At 43.6% G+C, this 20,500-nt stretch overlaps 2 protein-coding genes across 4 annotated transcripts in view; one reads left to right on the top strand and one right to left on the bottom strand.

The window, feature by feature from the left end:
• Positions 1-5,689, bottom strand: part of SMIM14 (small integral membrane protein 14) — a 28,504-nt gene extending 22,815 nt beyond the window's left edge. For both annotated transcript variants that reach the window (XM_028743527.2, XM_028743529.2), the window contains exon 1: positions 5,523-5,689. The gene's annotated coding sequence lies outside the window, so the exon portion shown is untranslated. The remainder of the gene's footprint in view (positions 1-5,522) is intronic.
• A 6,381-nt stretch (positions 5,690-12,070) lies between these two features.
• Positions 12,071-20,500, top strand: part of UBE2K (ubiquitin conjugating enzyme E2 K) — a 32,357-nt gene continuing 23,927 nt past the window's right edge. The window contains exon 1 of one of the 2 annotated variants that reach the window (XM_028743012.2): positions 12,071-12,530. In XM_028743012.2, the coding sequence (XP_028598845.1) occupies positions 12,468-12,530 (63 nt within the window). In that variant the 5' untranslated portion in view covers positions 12,071-12,467. The remainder of the gene's footprint in view (positions 12,531-20,500) is intronic. The other variant, XM_028743013.2, reaches the window with a different exon arrangement.

Raw genomic sequence — 20,500 nt, 5'->3', positions numbered from 1 at the left:
TTAAAAGGCAGCCTCATTTTAAAAGTCAAAACTGTAAGGAGAGGGAAACATAAGGGTCAGTCTGAGTCCAAACCAAAGGCCAGGCGGAACAGCTCTGTCTTGCAGGCCCTGCGGAAAGATGTCAAGTCCCACAGGGCCCTAGTCTCTTGTGACAGAGCGTTCCACCAAGTCGGGATCAGTACTGAAAAGGACCTGGCCCTAGTTGAGACCAACCTAACCACCTTGTGACTTGGGACCTCCAAAACGTTGTCATTTGTGGACCTTAAGGTCCTTTGTGGGGCATACCAGGAGAGGCGGTCCCGTAGGTATGTAGGTCCTAGGCCACATAGAGCTTTAAAGGTCAAAACATCTTAATCTTTCCAATGGTAGGGCGAGCCCTGCTACTGCAAACCCTACTTTGGGACTTTGCTTCAGAGTGCCATCGGTAGAACTGATTTGAAGTGCGTAGCCCACGTCTCAACTCCTTATGTTAGTCAGAAGAAGAGTTTGGCTTTGATATCCCGCTTATCACTACCCGAAGGAGTCTCACAGCGGCTAACGTTCTCCTTTCCCTTCCTCCCCCACAACAAACACTCTGTGAGTGAGTGGGGCTGAGAGACTTCAGAGAATTGTGACTGGCCCAAGGTCACCCAGCAGCTGCATGTGGAGGAGCCGAGACGCAAACCCAGTTCCACAGATTATGGGTCTACCGCTCTTAACCACTACACCACACTGGCTGTATTACATTCAGCCCAATCTTCAGAAAATATTTTAACATCAAATCATTTTTCAAAGTGTAGCGATACAATCATCTTCCCTGGTAGGCTGCAATGTACAGAATTAACAGGCCAGTTCTAAATATGTGCGGGGTTATCATGGAAGTGCTTAGGATGGGACGTATCAGCAACGCAATGTACCAAAACACAATGTTCTGCCAGGACTGAAAACATAATTACACTAGTGCCGGCAAAAAGGCAGATTTGATGGGTGCTGTCCGGGTAAATAAGAAGCACCCCCAGACAACAATCATTTATCAAGGAGACCAAGGATGTTCTCTGAATTCTGAGAAGTTCAGCTTGCAAGTGTGTGTGTGTGTGTGTATGTGTTTTGATCTAATGTGTAATCTCTTACATGTCAAAATATTTTAGTGTTCTTAAAATGACAGACTGTGTCAATCCTATACATATTGCACTCAGAAGTAAGTTTTATTTAGGTCAGTGGGACTTAATTCTCAAACAAGTGTGTATGGGATTGCAGGCTAAATCTAAGACACACCATCTGATCAAGTTTACTTTTACTTTACCACTTTTAACTCAGTGGCTATGTGAATCACACAAAGAGGCATCGTGCACAGAAAGGGGCTGTGAGATCCTTCCAGTGGTCCTACCCTCGAGGTCATGAGGCTCCTCAGCCCTACCCCAGACTTTCTATACATGAAGGAGGCAGAGATGTTCAGAGATGTTCCAAATATTTTCATACTTCCTACCTTCATGGAACACTTTTCATATGGGCTAGTTTTCAGAGAATACCCTGACTGTCACAAAACTCCTGGACATTTCAGAGGATTCTGCAGCATGGTCTAGGGACCACAGTCCTATCACTTGAGTACCAGGCCACTCTTCCCCAAACTGGTGCCCTTTGGCTCTCATCAGCTCCAGCCAACTGTCACAGATGATGGGATTTGTAACCCAAAAACAACTGGAGGGCACCAGCTTTGGAAGGCTAGCCTAGGCCCACTTGGATCTCACTCTTACCCCATATAAACTGAGAATCTGCCCTAAAATACACCCAAAACATTGCAGGGGGTGTTTGAAAGTAGAAGGCAAACTTTCATTTGGGCAGCTTGTCTGCCACTACTGGTCTTCTTATTATGAAACCTCTTTGAAAGCCACAAACACAGAACATCACTGGTGGCTGCCACAAGTCACTAATGCAAAATACTAAAGCACTGACACCCTCTGCTGCTTTTTGCCTCTAAATATATATACGAAAGTAGGAAATGAGAAATTTTCGGTAAGAAAGAACATTTAACCTTAATTAAAAACAGTATGTTGTGGTTAAGAAAATGCAAATGCAGACAAGTGCATACTGAGCAGTATTACATAACACTTATATTTTTAATACCTTGCAAAATAAAAGTATGCCAAAATATATTTATGTCATGGTTGCAAATCTTAACATAGGCTGCTAAAACTCCACTAGGGTCAGTTCAGGACTGAAGTCCTAATGGGTTTTTTAAATCTAAACACTGCAGATAGAACAAAACACTTTGGGCTCTGTTTTTTAATGAAAATAAAGATAATGTGAAGTAGGCAACTCCTTACACTCATAACTCAGATTATGGATTCCTGGCTGGTTATAGATCACAGGTTCATCTACAACAGAGATGGAGATTTGTGGTCCTCCAGATGTTGATGAAGTACCAATCCCATCAGCCCCAACCAGCATAGCCAACAGTCAGGGACAATGCAAGTTGCAATCAGGAAACATCTGAAAGGCCACAGCTCCCCCAGCCCAAATCTGCAAGTATGATGCAATGGATATTTCACAAGGAATAACGTCCACTTCCACTGGAAGCAAGATCTTATAGTCATTGCACTAGCACGTTATCAATGGTAAAATGATTTTACATTCACAACACCTGTACCAAATAAAGCCATTAAGGTGACTTAACTGTGCAGCGGAATTACAACTGCCGGTGCAAGGCACAACAGTTTTAATAATCTTAAAAAAGATAGGCATGAACACATCACCTTGCATCAGATAACATGTGTCCCTTGCATGCTTCCACCCACCACTGGTGGTGTAGTGAAGAGGCACTTCCCGCCTATCCTCCCTTCTGCTCTGGCCAACGCAACCGGCAGTTCTGTGGATGCAGTGGTGCCTGCCCCCCTCCACAAAGTCTTGCTATTTAGGGGTGAAGATTGCTCCCAAATTCATTACCAGTTGGGAGTCAATAATGCCAACGGGATTTTTTAAAACCCTTTTAAGTGGATCTGGTTTGCATTTAAGAATGCATAGTAATAGAGCAAACCTATTTCTTCCACTGCTGGACCTTCTGGCCTTATTCCATACCTCCAGTTATTGCAAATCAGTACAGTACAGTGGTACCTCGGGTTAAGTACTTAATTCGTTCCGGAGGTCCGTTCTTAACCTGAAGCACCACTTTAGCTAATGGGGCCTCCTGCTGCCACCGTAGCACGATTTCTGTTCTCATCCTGAAGCAAAGTTCTTAACCTGAGGTGCTATTTCTGGGTTAGCGGAGTCTGTAACCTGAAGCGTATGTAACCCGAGGTACCACTGTAATATAAACAAGAACCTAGCAAAAAGACAGTTTGTCCAGCCTGTCTGCTAACAAACTTACCTAGCAGAATAAAGAAAATCATGATGTTCCCAGATACTTTTTGTTTTTTCATTTCTCCAAGCACAGAGGCCACCCACTGATCCAAGGAGAGCAGGAGAGAGGAGCAACCAGGGGAGGACTCTCTAAATTACAAACAGGCCCATGAGTCCAAAAAAGGCTGGTGACCTGTCTAGCAGTTCAGGGTAATGTACATGACTTCAACCATTTTATCCTCAGAACCACCCTTAGATTAGCCTTGAAAATAGGGACTGGCCAAAGGTGACTCAGCAAGCTTCACGGCTAAGCAAGAATCTGAACCCAGATCTTCCCAATCTTAGTTTGTGACCTAAGTCATTGAAACCAGGATAGCAGAAGGACGGCCTTCTTGGGATATTGTTATATGTCCCATGGTCCTAGGTTCTTCAAATTTTTATTTTCCCACTTTCTGTATGTTCTGTAAAGCTTACTAAATTTTTTTTTTTTTTTATTTCTTTAAAAGGACCACCCATATGAACTTTTGCAACCTTTAATATAATTGACAGAGACCCTTCTGGCTGTTTATTTATTTACATTTATTTAGTAACCTACATTTCTTCAAAGCAATGCACATGTAAAAAGTGTCAGACTGATCCTCCTGAACGTCTAATAAAGTCACTGGGTAAGGTGCAGGTCAGTGAAAGCCAGGAAATTGACATCATAATGGTAATTAAAATAAAATCATTAGTTAAGCATAGAGCATTCTGAAAAGCAGGAAAATTACAACAGTAGGATGATAAACATGCAACTCTACAACACCGTGAAAGCACACTCAGGAAAAGAGTCATACCTTTTTCAGGATATTTCAGAATACTCACTTCACACTAATAACATGACACAAGTACACTGTTGATGTTAAAGAACAACTATCTTACTTTTTGCCAATTGTCTGCAATTGCTGGATCCTCATCTTTTCTCCTTGCACAGGAAGTCTGAAGCCAGCATGTTTTAGTATTAAAGGTAAGCCCAGTTAGCCAAATAATACCAAGTAATATGTTTAGGACCGAAGTCCTAACTTTTTTAAAAAAATAAGAATTAAAAGCATCCATGTTCAGTATTGGTTGGCATTACAGTGTCATTGCTAGCCTTCTCCCAAGGCTCTCTCTTGAGAATGTAATAGCTTCTGGGGCATCTGTTGTCTGTTCCAGGGATCCCTATTCCATTATGAACAGGAAACATTTCTTTATAAAGATTGAGGAAGCTGATGTTTTAACTCAAAAGTCAACACAATGTGACCTGGCTTATTAAGGAACAAGAGAAAGAGAGGAATAATATAAAACTGATCCAGTTAATGTGCTTCTCAGTCCTATACTTGTTTACTCAGAAGCAAGTCCTATTGAGCTTAATGAAGTTTACTCCCACAAAAGTGCCCATGTATGCTGCTAACCTGGAAGTCAGTCACTTAACTCCACGTAGCTTGTGTAAATATGTGCATGGTTTAGCTTACAAGGGTTTGAGGGCACCGCCTTTACTAAATTTTAACTGTTTTATTTGTTAAACAAATTTATAGACCGCTTCACGCCATAAAAGCCATCAGGGTGGTAGGTGTACCCAGCTCACAACCTAAACTTCTGCACACACTTGGAAATTTAACTTGCCTTGAGTTCAGCATCATGCATCTCCTAAGAAATATGAAAACGTTTGTTCAGGAACAAAACCAAATCTGTATAAATCAGGTGTGCAGTTCTGCTCGGTTGCAAGACCAAAAACAAAAGCTTCGCCAGCCCCAGCGAGCAAACGGCTCTCCTTTATCACAGCTGGCCTCTCACCAAAGCAAAGTCGGTGGGGCTCCTTTGGCACAGGGAGGATCAGCAACAGGCTTTTTACAGGGAGAGATCCGGTTTTAAATGACCCCCCCTCCCGCCAGGAAATCAGTGCAGGGCTTGCATATTTTGCGGGTTTTAAATACTTGCAAAGATCCAGAATAAGCAAAAAGCAGCAGTAGGGAACAAGGGGCAGTCTTTCCCCAGAAACTTTTTTGTTTTGCCTCCCATCCCCAAAGCAGAAGAGAGAAGCGGGGTGGGGAACTTTTCCTTTTCCTTGCCTCCTTTCGCCTTCTTCCTCCATTAAAAGAAGGACAAGCCTGGGAGGGAGAAGAAGGGGAAAGGAGAGAAAAAAAACAGCTTGAGGCTGGAATGCCGAGAGGCAGCCACAAACAACTCACCGGGTTTGCTCGGATCTGGAGAGCAAGAGGCGCAGCCCCAAGACGCCAGCCAGCGCAGCTGCGGAGCGACTCTCCCTTTCGCCTGGTGTTTTGATTCCGTCGACCACGTCAGTCTAGCAGGCAGCGCTGCAAGACCCGGATCTGCCGGCTCGCAGGGAAGGGGAGGGCTTCTTCTGCACCCTCCCCTTGTCTCCCGTGGGGATCGCGGTGGGCGGCGCGCAAAAGCGCACGGGCCGCACCCCTCGGCGGCCGCCCCAGAGGAAAGCGCTGGTCGCCGAATCGTGCGGCGGAAAACTAAGGCTGCGGTTGCACGCGCACCTTCCATTGACTTGTAGAGTCCGAAGGGACCCCCGGGGGGGTAATCTAGTCCACCCCCCCCGCCATGCAGGAAACTCTTTGCCCGACGGGCTCGAACCCACAACCCTGAGATTAAGCGGCTCTCTCTCTCGCTCTCTCTCTATATATTTGGCTTTTCAAATTAAAGTTTTGCAATCATATATCCAACATACAACATAAAAACAAGATTCCAAAGAATCTCCTGGACTTCCCTAGTCCCCTTTGTGGGTCCTATTGTCAGTCATTTCCTCCTGCAACTTTTATAATCCGATCTTTTGCATCTCCATTATATCCAAAATTCACCATTAAACTACAAGTGTTAATCCAATCCTACTAACGATTTTAACTGTTTACTGTGGTTTTTAAGATAAACAATAAAATTTCCCCATTCTTTATTAAGGTTTTGGTCTTCCTGACCTCTGATTCTTGCAGTCTTTTTTGCTAGAGATGGAAAGAAGATAAAGTCCTGACCAGAGAAGAATGGCAGATTAAGTGGATGGGATTATGCTGAAATGGCAAAAATGGCACAATAGCCAATTTTTAAAGTGGCGTGTAAGTCCTTTAGAATGAATATGACTTTACAAATGAGAAAAGAACTTTGAATCAATAACTTGGTATTGATAAGATAGTAATGTTTTCTGCTAGGTCATAAATGGATTTAGGTTAGCACTCCATTTTCTGGTAACTTCCAGATTGGATTATGGTAACACAGTCTACATGGGTCTGTTCTTGAAGACCACGCAGAAGCTCAACTGGTCCAAAAACACAGCATGCAGATTCCCCGCTGGGGTTCCTTTTAGAACCACAGAGCCTAGGACTTGCGTATCAGAAGGTTGGCGGTTCAAATCCCCGCGACGGAGTGAGCTCCTGTTGCTCGGTCCCTGCTCCTGCCAACCTAGCAGTTCGAAAGCACATCAAAGTGCAAGTAGATAAATAGGTACCGCTCCAGCGGGAAGGTAAACGGCGTTTCTGTGCGCTGCTCTGGTTCGCCAGAAGCTTAGTCATGCTGGCCACATGACCCAGAAGCTGTACGCCGGCTCCCTCGGCCAATAAAGCGAGATGAGCACCGCAGCCCCAGAGTCAGCCACGACTGGACCTAATGGTCAGGGGTCCCTTTACCTTTTAACCCACTGTCTAAAACAGGGGCATGGTTGCCGGTTCATTTCCAGGCGCAATTCAATGTGCTCTTGTTTGTGTTTATAGCCCTAAATAGCTAAAGTCCCAAATATATGAAACACTGCCTCCTTTCCTACTGTCTTGAACATTAAGATCAGTAGAGGGGCCCTCTTGGTAGTTCCATCACCCTTGGGAGTTTGGGGGTGCTGGCGACCCTTAACTATGGAATTCCCAGCAGAATGGAAGTTGTAATCCAGCAACATCTCCAACTCTTCTCTGAATTTAGTATTTTGCTAAGTTAAAATGTATTATTGTTTGTTGGCACAGCTGATGGGAAGAGCATGGAGGCCCTCTGCTATTGGCCAGGGGACCAAAGGACACTAGGGTGCTGTATCCCCTGCCCTCCCAGAAAGAAGACAATGGCAAGGTGAAGACCAGCCTAGTCCCATCCATTGGCCAGAGAAGGGGCGCCTGCTTCCCTTCCTGCTGCAATAAAGTATGGGAGGGAAGCCTAGTTAATGTGACCTGAAGTCTACATCATGGCATTATAATTTAAAACGATTTAAAATTATTGTTTAATGGACAAACGGTCAGAGGGGGGCCATTAAGAAAACTGACATCATGGGAGAGGGCATAGAAATGCTGAATATAATATATATACAATGTTACCTCGGTTTTCAAATGTAATCCGTTCCGGCTTCCAAAACGTTCGAAAACCGGGCCACAGAGGCGGTCTGCAATTTCAGTGGAGAAAATTTTAAAAAACGCAGCAGAAGTCGTTCAACTTCTGAGGCGTGTTCAAAAACAGAAGCATGGGTTTTTGGTGTTCGAAAACCAAAATGTTCAGCTTCCAAGACGCTTGAAAACTGAGGTACCACTGTATTTAAAAAACCTGGTGCTGCCCAGTTGTGAAATTCCCTCCCCATGCAAATTCACCTGGTGCCATCATTACTATTATCTTTTAGGTATCTGGCAAAGTCACCCTGTTTCCCCATGCATTCTTTTATTCCTGCTGCAACTGATGCTTAAAAAAAAAATCACTTAAAAAACAACAACTGCTATTTGTTTAGCTGGAGAGAGAATATGCATAATATCGAAAATTACCAAATCTAGGATTGATCATTGGCATTGTAAATTCAAAGCCTGAAACCTGCTGAGGCTTGGAAATTGTCATCTGGTTAATATCCTGGCTTTAATATTTAATACAGTTAAATAACACTTTCAATTTGCTCTAGGAAAAAAAATCTGAAGAGTGAGAAGTCTTACTGTGAATATTCCTTACTGGAGTTGCTTAGTCAATGGCAGATTTAATTTGACATACTGTATTCCATCCTGCAGAAGGCACTGTAACACCAACTTTTCAACCTGTGCACAGAGAAACAGGTAACATTTATAAAGCAAGCTACACATATCAAGAGATAAGGAAGGAGGGAGGAAAATTGAGAGGTGCTATTGTCTGAAATGTGAGATCACACTAATGTGCTTATTTCTGCAATTTAATCAGAATTCAGTAACTAGGTAGCGAAAGCAGTTCATACTAACATGTTTCATTGTAAGCAGATCCACAAATGCTATAAGAATTACGACATATTTTGAATATTGTGTCTAAGTGATTACAGTGGTACCTCGGGTTAAGTACTTAATTCGTTCCGGAGGTCCGTTCTTAACCTGAAACTGTTCTTAACCTGAACCACCACTTTAGCTAATGGGGCCTCCTGCTGCTGCCGCGCTGCCGGAGCACGATTTCTGTTCTCATCCTGAAGCAAAGTTCTTAACCCGAGGTAATATTTCTGGGTTAGCGGAGTCTGTAACCTGAAGCATATGTAACCTGAAGCGTATGTAACCCAAGGTACCACTGTAGTCTAAGAATGTGCATGTCTTCCATTTATCTCTCATCAGTAACTCAATTTTAACAGGATCATTCTTTTTAAAACTGAGTAATCATAGGTGGACGCGGGTGGCGCTGTGGGTAAAAGCTTCAGCGCCTAGGGCTTGCCGATCGAAAAGTCGGCGGTTCGAATCCCCGCGGCGGGGTGCGCTCCCGTTGCTCGGTCCCAGCGCCTGCCAACCTAGCAGTTCGAAAGCACCCCCGGGTGCAAGTAGATAAATAGGGACCGCTTACTGGCGGGAAGGTAAACGGCGTTTCCGTGTGCTGCGCTGGCTAGCCAGATGCAGCTTTGTCACACTGGCCACGTGACCCGGAAGTGTCTCCGGACAGCGCTGGCCCCCGGCCTCTTAAGTGAGACGGGCGCACATCCCTAGAGTCTGTCAAGACTGGCCAGTATGGGCAGGGGTACCTTTACCTTTAATCATAGGTCAGAAACTCTTTAACCCTCTCTTCTCCAGTATTAGTTGCAAGCAGGGTAGAAAGGGGAAGCAATGTGAGCGAACTGAACAAGATATTTAAAGGGTCTAACAGTCTATATTGCTCACACTTCCCTGTGCTGCATGATTCTGTGATTTTAATATTCTGCTGGGAGCTCTCTCTTGCTGGAGAGTTTAGCCCCATGATTAGCCCCATGCTTTGGATCTAGGGATCCGGCCAGTTCTTTTATTAATTACCCCACATGGGTAATCTTCTATATCTATTATTATTTTCCTTCCCACATGTAAAACCATGATTCTGTAGCTTTTAAGAGTCTTACGATGGAACATGGGAGGTGGTAGCATACATTCAAATAAGGATCTGAATATGGTGTACAGTTTTCAGGTTGCATCAATGCCTTTTACTGCTTTTATTCAGGTACTTTCCCTGGAGCCTGCCTTTTGCCATATGGCCTCATATCTGACTTATGCTGCAGTCCTAAAAGCCCTATCTATGGAGGAAGCACCATAGTGTTATTTATTTTTCAGTAAACATGCAATAGTATTGCATTTGTATTGCTCCATCTCTCCTCTCTACTGTCCCCATGTCCAGGTTACTTTCTGTTGTAATATACAGTTACTGCCTCACACTTGTGTGCATGAAACGGTTAACCTGAGCCCTGAGCTCAAGTTGCCGGCATGGGTGTATATTAGCAGGCTCTCAGCAGCTCCTGCTCCTGCTTCTTCTCAGTCTTTTCTTTTTGTGCAAGCAAAAGAGCCATGTGGCCTGACTCCCAACTCAGCAAATGGTACAAAATCTCTCCAAAGGGAGATTTTCAAGCCTGCATCTTTGCTAACCCAAAGACTGCATTATCCTTTTTGTAAGAAAACCAAGTACTTTTGTTTTTTTAGACTATTAGGTATTAAGTGATTAATAAATCAAATAGATAAGTAATAATAACAGACTGGAACTCCTCAGAAGGCCATCCAGCTGTAGCCACTGCTCTGAAGGACAAAATATTTCTCTCTTCAGCATCCCATGTCCAATGGCCCCAATATTATTGTAATTAATACGTGTATTACAGCAGGTCACAGGGTGGGCTACAACAATTTGAAAGTCAGATGAAAACCTGTTTGTACAGTCACAAGAATAGGGTGGACTCTGAAAGTGCACATCTCAGGTGTCAAAAGGCATGGTTAAGAGGGGCATCTTCAGGATTCTCCAAAAGTTGTATAGTGAAGAAGTCAGACACACCTATGGGGAGGGAATTTCACAACTTAGGGGCTGCTGCAGAGAAAGGCATATTCTGGGCTGCTGCCACCACAAACTCGTGAAAGAAATTGCTACTACCCCAGTGCCCCTTCTGCTGATCTGGGAGGGTCTGTGGGGAAGGAGGCATTATTTTATTTCTAATTTTTGATGTCCCACATGCTACAAGAGCTGTGTACATGGAACACGCTTCATGCTGAATGCTATTGACATTCTGGGGAGTGGAAATGCTTACAAAATACTGTACTGCCTCCACAATGCGGCAGCTCGACTCAGCGTCCTACCGCACTCACATCCTGGTGCCCCATTTTGGAAAGCGTCCCCTGAGCAATTCTGCCGTCTCCCGTACACCTCAGACCTCTCCATGTGGAGTGTCCAAAACGGAGACCTTTCCCATCAATCTGCGGCGACTTGAAGGCCAGAAAAGTTGCCCAAGGAGAACTGCACGACTTTGACAAGCCATCTTCCCTGTCTTGGGAAGGCATTGATGTTTCATTATGTTTTCAGATATGCTGTAAGCCGCCAAGAACGGCTGGGGAAACCTAGTCAGATGGGCGGGGTACAAATAATGAAATGATGATGATGATTATAAATTAAAACGGAAGGTGGACAATGTGTTGTGTACGATCCACCCGCCACACAGGCTGCGAAGGTTGTGTTTGTGTGAAGGAGCAGGTAGGCGTGGTGTGATACTCATACGATGGGTGTGATTTCATCACAAGGGCCTTAGCTCTGCCTTGAAACAACAATAGGGTATCAGCTTTGCCCAAGGCATGACAGATGGAAAGAAAGACCTAACATCTTACAAGAGGGAAAGAAAGACGTAACATCTTACAAGGACAGGAAGAAACACCTCGGACAGAATAATTGCCACACACAGGAAGAACAAGGATATAGTTTGAGTTCCTCCCTTGTAGCTTTATAAATCATTTAAGGTGTCAACATGAATAGAAGTTATTAATAATGCAGCTGTTGTATAAGGGGTTATTATTATTATGACCGGAATGTTGTGGAAATTAATAAGATTTTGGAACGCAGAAATACAGCAAATAATCCAGCCATCAATTCTAGCACCTTTTCTAAATTATATAATTCAGCATTTGAATGATTGGTATTAATAATTGTATTATAAATTGGTATTGTTATAATGGGGCTCTTAATTGGATTGTAACTGAAAAGTATTAAAATTATCATTAAAAAAGCTCTCCCCTACTCCCTCACCCTTCCTGTTGCTATTATTATTATTATTATTATTATTATTATATTTGTACCCAGCACGTGTATTATTATCTAAAAACATCCTAAGAAATCGATGCCTTCCCAAGGCGGGGAAGTTGTGTAGCTCTCCCGTCTCAGCCTCTGAAGGGAGGGCCGTCGCGCAAGGAAAAGACGCCACCACCGAGAAGGCCGCGCCTCCGCTCCGCATTCACACGTACGGACCTACGTACCACACACACACACACAGAGAGAGAGAGAAAAGGCGGTTCTGCCTCATAGTCAGTGACGGCCAAGGGCGGAGGTCGCCGACGACCCCTCCTGAGGCGAGGTGGGCAAGGCCTCCCCTCTCCCTGAGGGGCGAAACCACCGTCTGACAGGAGAACCTCTCCTCCACTTTTTCTCCTCTCATTTTGCCTCCCCCTTCTCCACACTTTTCGCGGGGGCCCGAAGCAGCGGCTCCCCCCTCCCCGCGTCCTTTCCTATTCCCCTCCCCTCTCCATTTTCCTTTCTCTGACGGAGAGGAAGGGGCAGGCGGCCGGGCGGCGGCGGCAGCCAACGCGCATGCTCGGCGCCGGCGCCATTTTGGAAGGGCCGGGAGATTAACCCGCGGGAGCAGCGGTGGCGGCGGCGGGTGGAGGAGCTCGGCCCGGCTCGGCGGCAGCGGCCTGGGGTTGGGCGGGTCGTGGGACCCCTCCGAGGACATGGCCAACATCGCGGTGCAGAGGATCAAGCGGGAGTTCAAGGAGGTGCTGAAGAGCGAGGAGGTCAGCCTTTCCCTCCCTTGTCGCCCTCCTCGGTCGTGGCGTTTATTGGGGGCGGGGGAGAGATTTGGGAGGCTACATCCCTTTCGGTTTTCCTTCCCTCGCCTCCGTTTTTCTTTCTCTCCGGGGTCTCGGGGAAGCAGCGATGTTGCCTCGTTTCCTCGGGCAACGTTCATTTCCCATGGGGGAAAAAAAAGGAAATTTCTGGGGGAGGGGAGGGGGTCCCCCAGTGGGGTGTGACCCCCATCTGAGGGGAATGGGGTGGGGGTGGGGGAAGGAAGAAATGATGAGAAAGGGGGAAGGGGATCAAGCTAGGCCTGCCAGCTCCATCTGATCCTCTCTGGTGCCCGTGTAGGCCCACCCAAGAGGCCCAGAGTCACGCCTGAATTTGTAGCGTGTTAACCACCATACGTGTGAATCTGCCCCTTTCGGGGGGTGGGGAATGCACGTCACTGCCCTCCTCAAGCTGTGCTTTTGCTGCTCTCAAATGTCAACATGCTCTCTCCAGCTTGTGCTGGGGGTGAAATAAGTAGCACACACCACTTCCCTGGCTCAGATGCTGGCCCATGTAATATTATTATTATTATTTATACACCGCCCATCTGCTTGTGTTTCCCCAGCCACTCTGGCAGCTCCCAACAGAATATTAAAAACACAATAAAACCTCAAACATTAAAAACTTCCCCTAAACAGGGCTGCCTTCAGATGTCTTCTAAAAGTGGCAACCCTGCCACTGGTTTCCAGCTCAGTCCCACAGGTAACCTGCCACCCTTGTCTTCTGCTTTCTGGTAAAACTGACTAGGCCAGAGAAAAGTTAAAAGCCTTGTTATGGTTACCAGCGCAGGTATGGATGCGGCGGTTGAATTTCCCCCCAGCATTTTGTCAAACCCATCAGAGCTTTCCGCTGTCACTTTTTTTTTTTTTGGCTGGAAAGTAGAGGAGGAAGACAGGGAAATGAAATTTGGGACTGTGAAACTGGCAATGCTTCCCCTCGCACTTCCCCATTTGTGTGTGTGTGTAGGCATTCAGAAATCTGGAAAGTCTGTGGGGGGGAATGGGGTGGGTCAAAGAGCAATAAATCGTGGACGCATTGCATCGGTTCACAGGTGATGAAAGGTTGAAATGCAGTTGTAACCTGTATGACCACCAGTTGACTAACATAAGATTGCCTCAGTGCATAGAATACTTTGTTTATTCCTTTCACATATGCATAGTGGAGGAGAACATCCAAAGTGCTTTTAACTGGTTTGTATGGTGTCATACTGTTAATAGGAAGAATATGAATCTATTGGTGGTGTGAACTGGTATGTTATTTGTTATTAGCATAACTGAGTATAAAAAATACCTGTGGGATGAGAAGCGATATGGCAGAGATAAAAGGTGGAGGATGCATAGTAACATATTTGCTTTTGAAAACCAACCTCTTAAGAAAAAGTGTGACCTGTAGTTGCAGACTTTGAGGACATAAAAATGTGTAGTGACCCTTTGCTGCATCCTTATAGTGTGATTATAACACACACACACACACACACACAGAGAGAGAGAGAGAGAGAGAGAGAGTGTAGGCCACATCCTAACATCTAGTTGGTGTATTTCCACTCCTGGGATGGGCTGGTCTGGTCTTAAGCAGTTGTAAGTGATTTTTAACCCTCCCCTGCTGGCAAAAGTTAAACCAAGGGAAGTCATACTGATGTAGATGACACAAAGAGGGCATGCTAAGGGTAGAGAATGGGTTTGGGAAGAGGGGCAAACAAAGTTAGCTCTGCATCCTAACTCTCTTTTATTGGTCTTGTCCACAGAGCTCCATGTAACTTGCACCAACAAAAAACCAAGTGTAACTAAACATTTCATAGGAATTCATGGGCAGAAAATCCAAGTTTACACTACCTGCCCAAACCTGGCCACACATACCCTGCCTAGAAACAAGATGAAGCTGAACTTAACACAGGAGATATGCTGACATAACTTCCTGGTTAAGATAGGTTTGACATACTGTCTTGTACTACTCCACTGTTGCCATCTTGAAAATGTTAGTTAAGAGCAACTCCAACTGATTTTCGGTATGATTGAGGACCATTTCACACATTATGAGAGGCAAACCTAGACTTGCCATATATTTTTTAAAAAGATGCAAAATTAATCCCAGCATCATAAATCAGTGTACTTATATATACATGTTTGCACATTTATTATGTTTACACTTAAAATATTTTAGTTGTAAACCTTTTTAGGTATCTATCTACATATCATTATATATCTATAGATATATACAGTAATTGTTTTCATGTGTGACGATAGCAGTGACAGCATACAGAAACAAAAATCTCAGTCTATTTTAGTAGACTGTTTTAAGTAGATATATACTTCACTCTAGGGACGCGGGTGGCGCTGTGGGTAAAAGCCTCAGCGCCTAGGGCTTGCCGATCGAAAGGTCGGCGGTTTGAATCCCCGCGGTGGGGTGCGCTCCCGTTGCTCAGTCCCAGCGCCTGCCAACCTAGCAGTTCGAAAGCACCCCCGGGTGCAAGTAGATAAATAGGGACCGCTTACTAGCGGGAAGGTAAACGGCGTTTCCGTGTGCTGTGCTGGCTCGCCAGATGCAGCTTTGTCACGCTGGCCACGTGACCCAGAAGTGTCTCCGGACAGCGCTGGCCCCCGGCCTCTAGAGTGAGATGGGCGCACAACCCTAGTGTCTGTCAAGACTGGCCCGTACGGGCAGGGGTACCTTTACCTATACTTCACTCTAATGCCAAAAGTTGTGGACACACATGTTCCTAATTCTGGCTGGATCATGTCCACAGCCTTCCCTGCATGCTTCCTATGCTAACAAAATAAATGCTCACACAACAGTTCAGATTCATGTATTTTCCCTTCAGATTGACATCTCTAGATAGGAACCTTGTCCTCATTTCCAAGCAGTTGTGCATTGAGGAGCAAGTTTGATATTAGTGATCTGTTGATGTTATATAATAAGCAGTGCTATAAGTATATTGCCTGTCAGTGAGTTGTATCCAAAAGCTCTCTTATGCTGTACAGTACTACAAATAATAATGAACTGAAATCTTTCAGTGTTGGTATGATTGATAATATTTGAAGAAAACGAGGGTTTTGGTTTAAATCTGTGTCTTGTCCTTCAAGGAGCTCAGGGTGATGTACATGGGTGTATTGCAATATCTTCACAACAGCCCTGTGTAGTAGGTTAAGCAGAACAATAAGCGCTAACCTGAGGCTGTCTCATTTGCTTTATGAGTGAATGGGAATATCTGACATTAGTCATATTGGGAGTTAGACCCATTGAAGCAAATAGATTTGGGTAACTTAAGTCCATTGATTTCAGTGTGTCTGCTCCAAATAAGATGTAGTTGGATATCACCTAGATTTTTTTCCTTGTCCAACTTCAGTTCTTTATTCATTACCCCACACTTCAGTCCAGACCATGTGCTAAATTTATAATTGTTATCATAACTAATTCTGCCCTTCCTCAACACCCAGTATTGTGTAAATGTTACCAAAATGGGTTCAGACTACCATACTGTCCCTATTCTTTTATTTGTGGTGATTAGATATTGTATTCCTAAAAATTAGTAATCCATAGTTATTCTGAAAAATGGTCTAATATTTCACACCAAGAAAACCAAGATGATGGCAACTTTGAGGATATATAAGAAATTATCTCTTGTAGGTCTTGGTGTTGGATCTTTCAAATAAACTGTTAAAACAAAGGGAAGACACTAATGCCTAAAACTAGCCTAGAAAATCTGAAGGACCGCTTTTGCAGCTGTTTTGCACATGGAACTCCAATTAATTTTATTGTAAGCTTACCTGTGAGGCAATTGCAAAATGCATGCATATGCAACAGCATGTCTTCATATCTAGAATTGTATCCAGTTGGTGTCCAGGAACAGATCAAAGTGATCTTCAGCATTTTTCTCCCTCCATGCTGTTCTAAAGGGTCTCACAACCCTCTGGAAGCAGAAATAAAGCAAGGAAAGGAATTACTGAAGATTGCCTCAATCCCTGTTGTTCTGAATGAAAGAATCTTCTGTCAGCATAGGACCACCATTTGTATACAACCCCTTAAGAACATTTTAGCTCCTTTCCACAGTAAGTTTCCACTTGCACAGGGCATACATGAACTGTAACATTTAAATTATATAAATGGTTTGGTGGGTATCCAAAGTAGCTGGAAAATCAGGAGTGCTGGTAAATGGACTGACTGGTTTACTAAATGTAATATAATTCATACTGATTTTGGCAAGAATGTGTAATATCTGTCCTTGTTTTATATTATAGAGAATGAAAAACTCAATTTTTATGATGAGTTTGGTTAGCTGGTTTTTTGTTTTAAAAAAGCTTAAGGTATTTTTTTTTAAATGTAAAACCTATCACATCTTTCCACTAATACTGGGGCCCCCTCCATGATGGCTTAAATTTATGCTTAAAAACATAATATATTGCAATTAAAAACAAAAAGACAAAACAGCCAGTATAATAGAAACTTATTTATAGATTAAAAAAAAAAACCAAATCTGAAAACTTGGTGCAAATAAAACATTTGTAATTTTCACCCAAAAGAAAGCAGAACAGGCACCTAACAAACCTAAGTAGGGTGTCCCATAATTGGGTTCCATAGCTATCCAGCTTCTCTCTGGCAGAAGGAACACCTGAAGCAGAGCCTTAAATGAAGATTTTAACACAAAAGGAGTTCATATGGGAGCAGGTATTTATTTGAAGAATTGTTATCCTGCTGTTCAGCAAAAAAAGAAAAAGGCTGCCATACTGACTTTTAAAGATGAATAAAGACAAGGCATTACCTCTCTTCATGCTTAAAAGTCCAAAAGACATGAAGCAAAATGAAAATGAATTGGGAGGGAGGAGGAAATAAGCAAACTCAGTTACCCGTTCTTAGTTACAGGTTCTTGTAATGTCCAGCTGGGATGGGAAAAGTTCATCCCTGAGCCAAATGTTGCTCTCCCAGCTGCCCTGATGGAAGTGTTCCCCAACCCCATCTTCCCTCTTTTGCTATAGTCTGATGTAATAGTTGCTGCCAGGTGACAGGAGGAAAAAGTGTGACTCAGCAGAACAGAAGGGGATCCTGCCCCTCTTCTCTGTCAAGTGACACTTGGTAAACGGACCATATTATTTTGTTCTGTTTCCCTGTTGGGAGCATAGCCTTGAGTTTCAGAGCAGATACAGAGTTTCTTGCAGAAGAGAGTTTGCAGAAGAGAGCATCCTTGGACTCCTGATCAAAGCTTCCATCTGGCACTGCTGGAAATGGTTTGGGATCAGGGTGGTTGGGGTTTGAAGGTCGAAAGAAGAAGTTTGAATTGTAACTGGAAACAAACTGTCAGTATGGATATTTAAGCATCCTGTAGATTCTAGTTAATAACGGTGACTACATTTCTGAACTAGTTGAAACTTCTGAATGCTCATCATAATCAGCCCCATGTAAAATTCCCTCCAGTAGTCTAAACTGGCCATTGCTAAAGCATGGATAACTGACAAGATTTGCATTTTTAAAGGACTGATTGCAGCTGTTGCACAACCAGCAGTGAAAGCTGCTTCTGACCACCAATTTTACTGCAAGGCCAGACCTAATAGTGACCCAAGTGAATTTCATGGGGGAGGTGAGAGGAAATACTCATATCCAAAACTGGCTGAATACCGAACTCCCTGATCAGCTTTACCATCTATTAACAAGCCCTTTTTATTTTGTCTAGATAATAAATATCTAATTCTTTGGTACAAAGTTCGATGAAAGAGAGAAACAGCTAGTTGTCATTGTTTTTATATTGATGGTTCTATACCACATCCCCAGACACAGCAATTTCATGTAAATGGGGAATAGCGTGGGACAAGGATGGGAATCTGTGGCATTCAGTAGCAAAAACATCATTAGGTGGGGCAGAAAAACCCAGTGTTAGAAAGTTAGGAGCTACATAGCACCTTAAACCTAGGTTATGGGCGCTGCAACAGAATGTATAGGCATACTTTTTTATAGCAAGAATACAAACCTGAAAATGAATGAACTGCAGCTAAAATATTATGTTCATTTTTCACATGGTCTAGTCCTTCCCCTGCCCCGCCCCCCTAATATTCTTAAGAGGGTCTCGTCTCCAGTCTTCAGAGAGTAGCTGGAAGTGGGGAGGCAGAAAAAGGCCCTCCTTTCCTTCCACTTTGCAGTTTCAATCTGAAATCTTAGGCACAGTACTGCTCCCAGAGCTCAGAAACTGCTTGCACTAATGAAATTCTGTTGCAAAATGCACCTAGAACAATGGGAGTTTTGAACACTGGAAATACCTCATACCTACTTGTTGAATCAGTGCACCAGAGCACCTAAATAATTTTAGCACAAAGTGGAATTAGTTGAATGTCAGATTGCCTGTGCCATTTCCATGGAATGTATACATACTATAGTTTTCTGGAGCGTGTTCTAGACTGGAGTATATAGCTAGGGTTCATTGTTACCCACATCAATTGAGAGCAGGGGTTGTAACCTCATGTCAAGGGCTGCATTCCCTTTTAGTCTGTTGGCAGCATGCTAATAGTAGATGGGATAAGAATTAAAAGTGGGAGGGCCACCCCTTTTATCTCTCTTTGCACCACCCCTTTTGAAACCCTCTTTCTGCTATCCTATTTCCCCTCCTGTCATTGTTACTCTTACACAATTGGGCCAAGTACTGGATGGAAAGTGGACTAAGGGCAGCAGGTTGCCCATCCATTCTAAAATATGCTCAAGTTTCAGATTGCAGGTAAATATAATAATGATGAGCTTTTAGAAAAGTTTGCCTGATGTCATTGATCTTTTAATTGAGTTGATTACCTTTTTGCAGAACCAGTGTTCCCTGCAACACACTTTGAAAGCCACTTTTTTAAAAAAAGTACAGTACTCTTATCACAGTAGCTAAAATCATACGTTTTGTTCATTGCAACCCATGTTTATGTGTCACTAAGGGCTCACAATATTCCAACAACAAGGGTTGATACTTAGTAGAGCTATTTATTTTATTTTTCATAAGATATGAAGGAAACACCCATATTTATAAAAAATAAATTGCAGATGGTACAGAGCCACTGATTCAGTTTTTTTAAATAAAAAATTGACAATATAAGCCCATGCTTGTCTACACAGTTAAAGAAGAATATACGGTTATAAAAGGATGTCTGAGATAAGGATGGAACTATGTACAGTAGAGGAAAACAGGGTAATGTTCTGGAAACAGCTACAACTTAGGGGTCTAAAACTGAAACATCTTTACTTACCTTAAAATACAGTTACAACTGTTATTTTATAGTACAGAGCTACAGGGGTGTTGATATATTGCCATGTCAAATATTATGAAACATGCTGTTTTAAAAATCTATCCTGTGTGTCATTTGGTTAAACGTTTATACTAGTTTTAATTAAACATTTGTACTACTGTACTTGCCCAAAAGCTTCAGTTGTAACCACAATCCAGCAACATGTATGCAACACATCCAGGTGTGAACCTGGGCTTATTGGGTGTTCTCTCTCTCTTTTTTCTTAAGAGACTCCATGTATTGATTCTCTATGGGGTTTGTGTGTGTGTTACACAAAACAGTTTGGAGATTTGGAATATGACTTTCCTAACTGGTGTACTTACTGTTAGTTGCATGTGTATAGCACTTGTTGAATCAGGTACTAGTTGAATCAAGGCTTTTTCTACAGTGGCTCCTCTTTTGTGGAATGTTCTCCCCAGGGAGGCTCACCTGACACCTGCATTACATATATTTGGTGCCAGACAAAAACATTTCTCTTTAACCAGGTTTGGCTGATTAACATTCTATGGCTTTTTTAATGTGTTTGTGGGAGGAGGGGTTATTGGTTTGTTTTCGCGGGTGGCGCTGTGGGTAAAACCTCAGCGCCTAGGACTTGCCGATCGCCTGGTCGGCGGTTCGAATCCCCGCGGCGGGGTGAGTTCCCGGCATTTGGTCCCAGCTCCTGCCCACCTAGC

This window comes from Podarcis muralis, chromosome 9 (genome assembly GCF_964188315.1).
Source record: "Podarcis muralis chromosome 9, rPodMur119.hap1.1, whole genome shotgun sequence".
Lineage (NCBI taxonomy): Eukaryota > Metazoa > Chordata > Lepidosauria > Squamata > Lacertidae > Podarcis > Podarcis muralis.
Note: the sequence above shows the minus strand (reverse complement) of the source record. Positions and strands in the feature narration are given on the sequence as shown.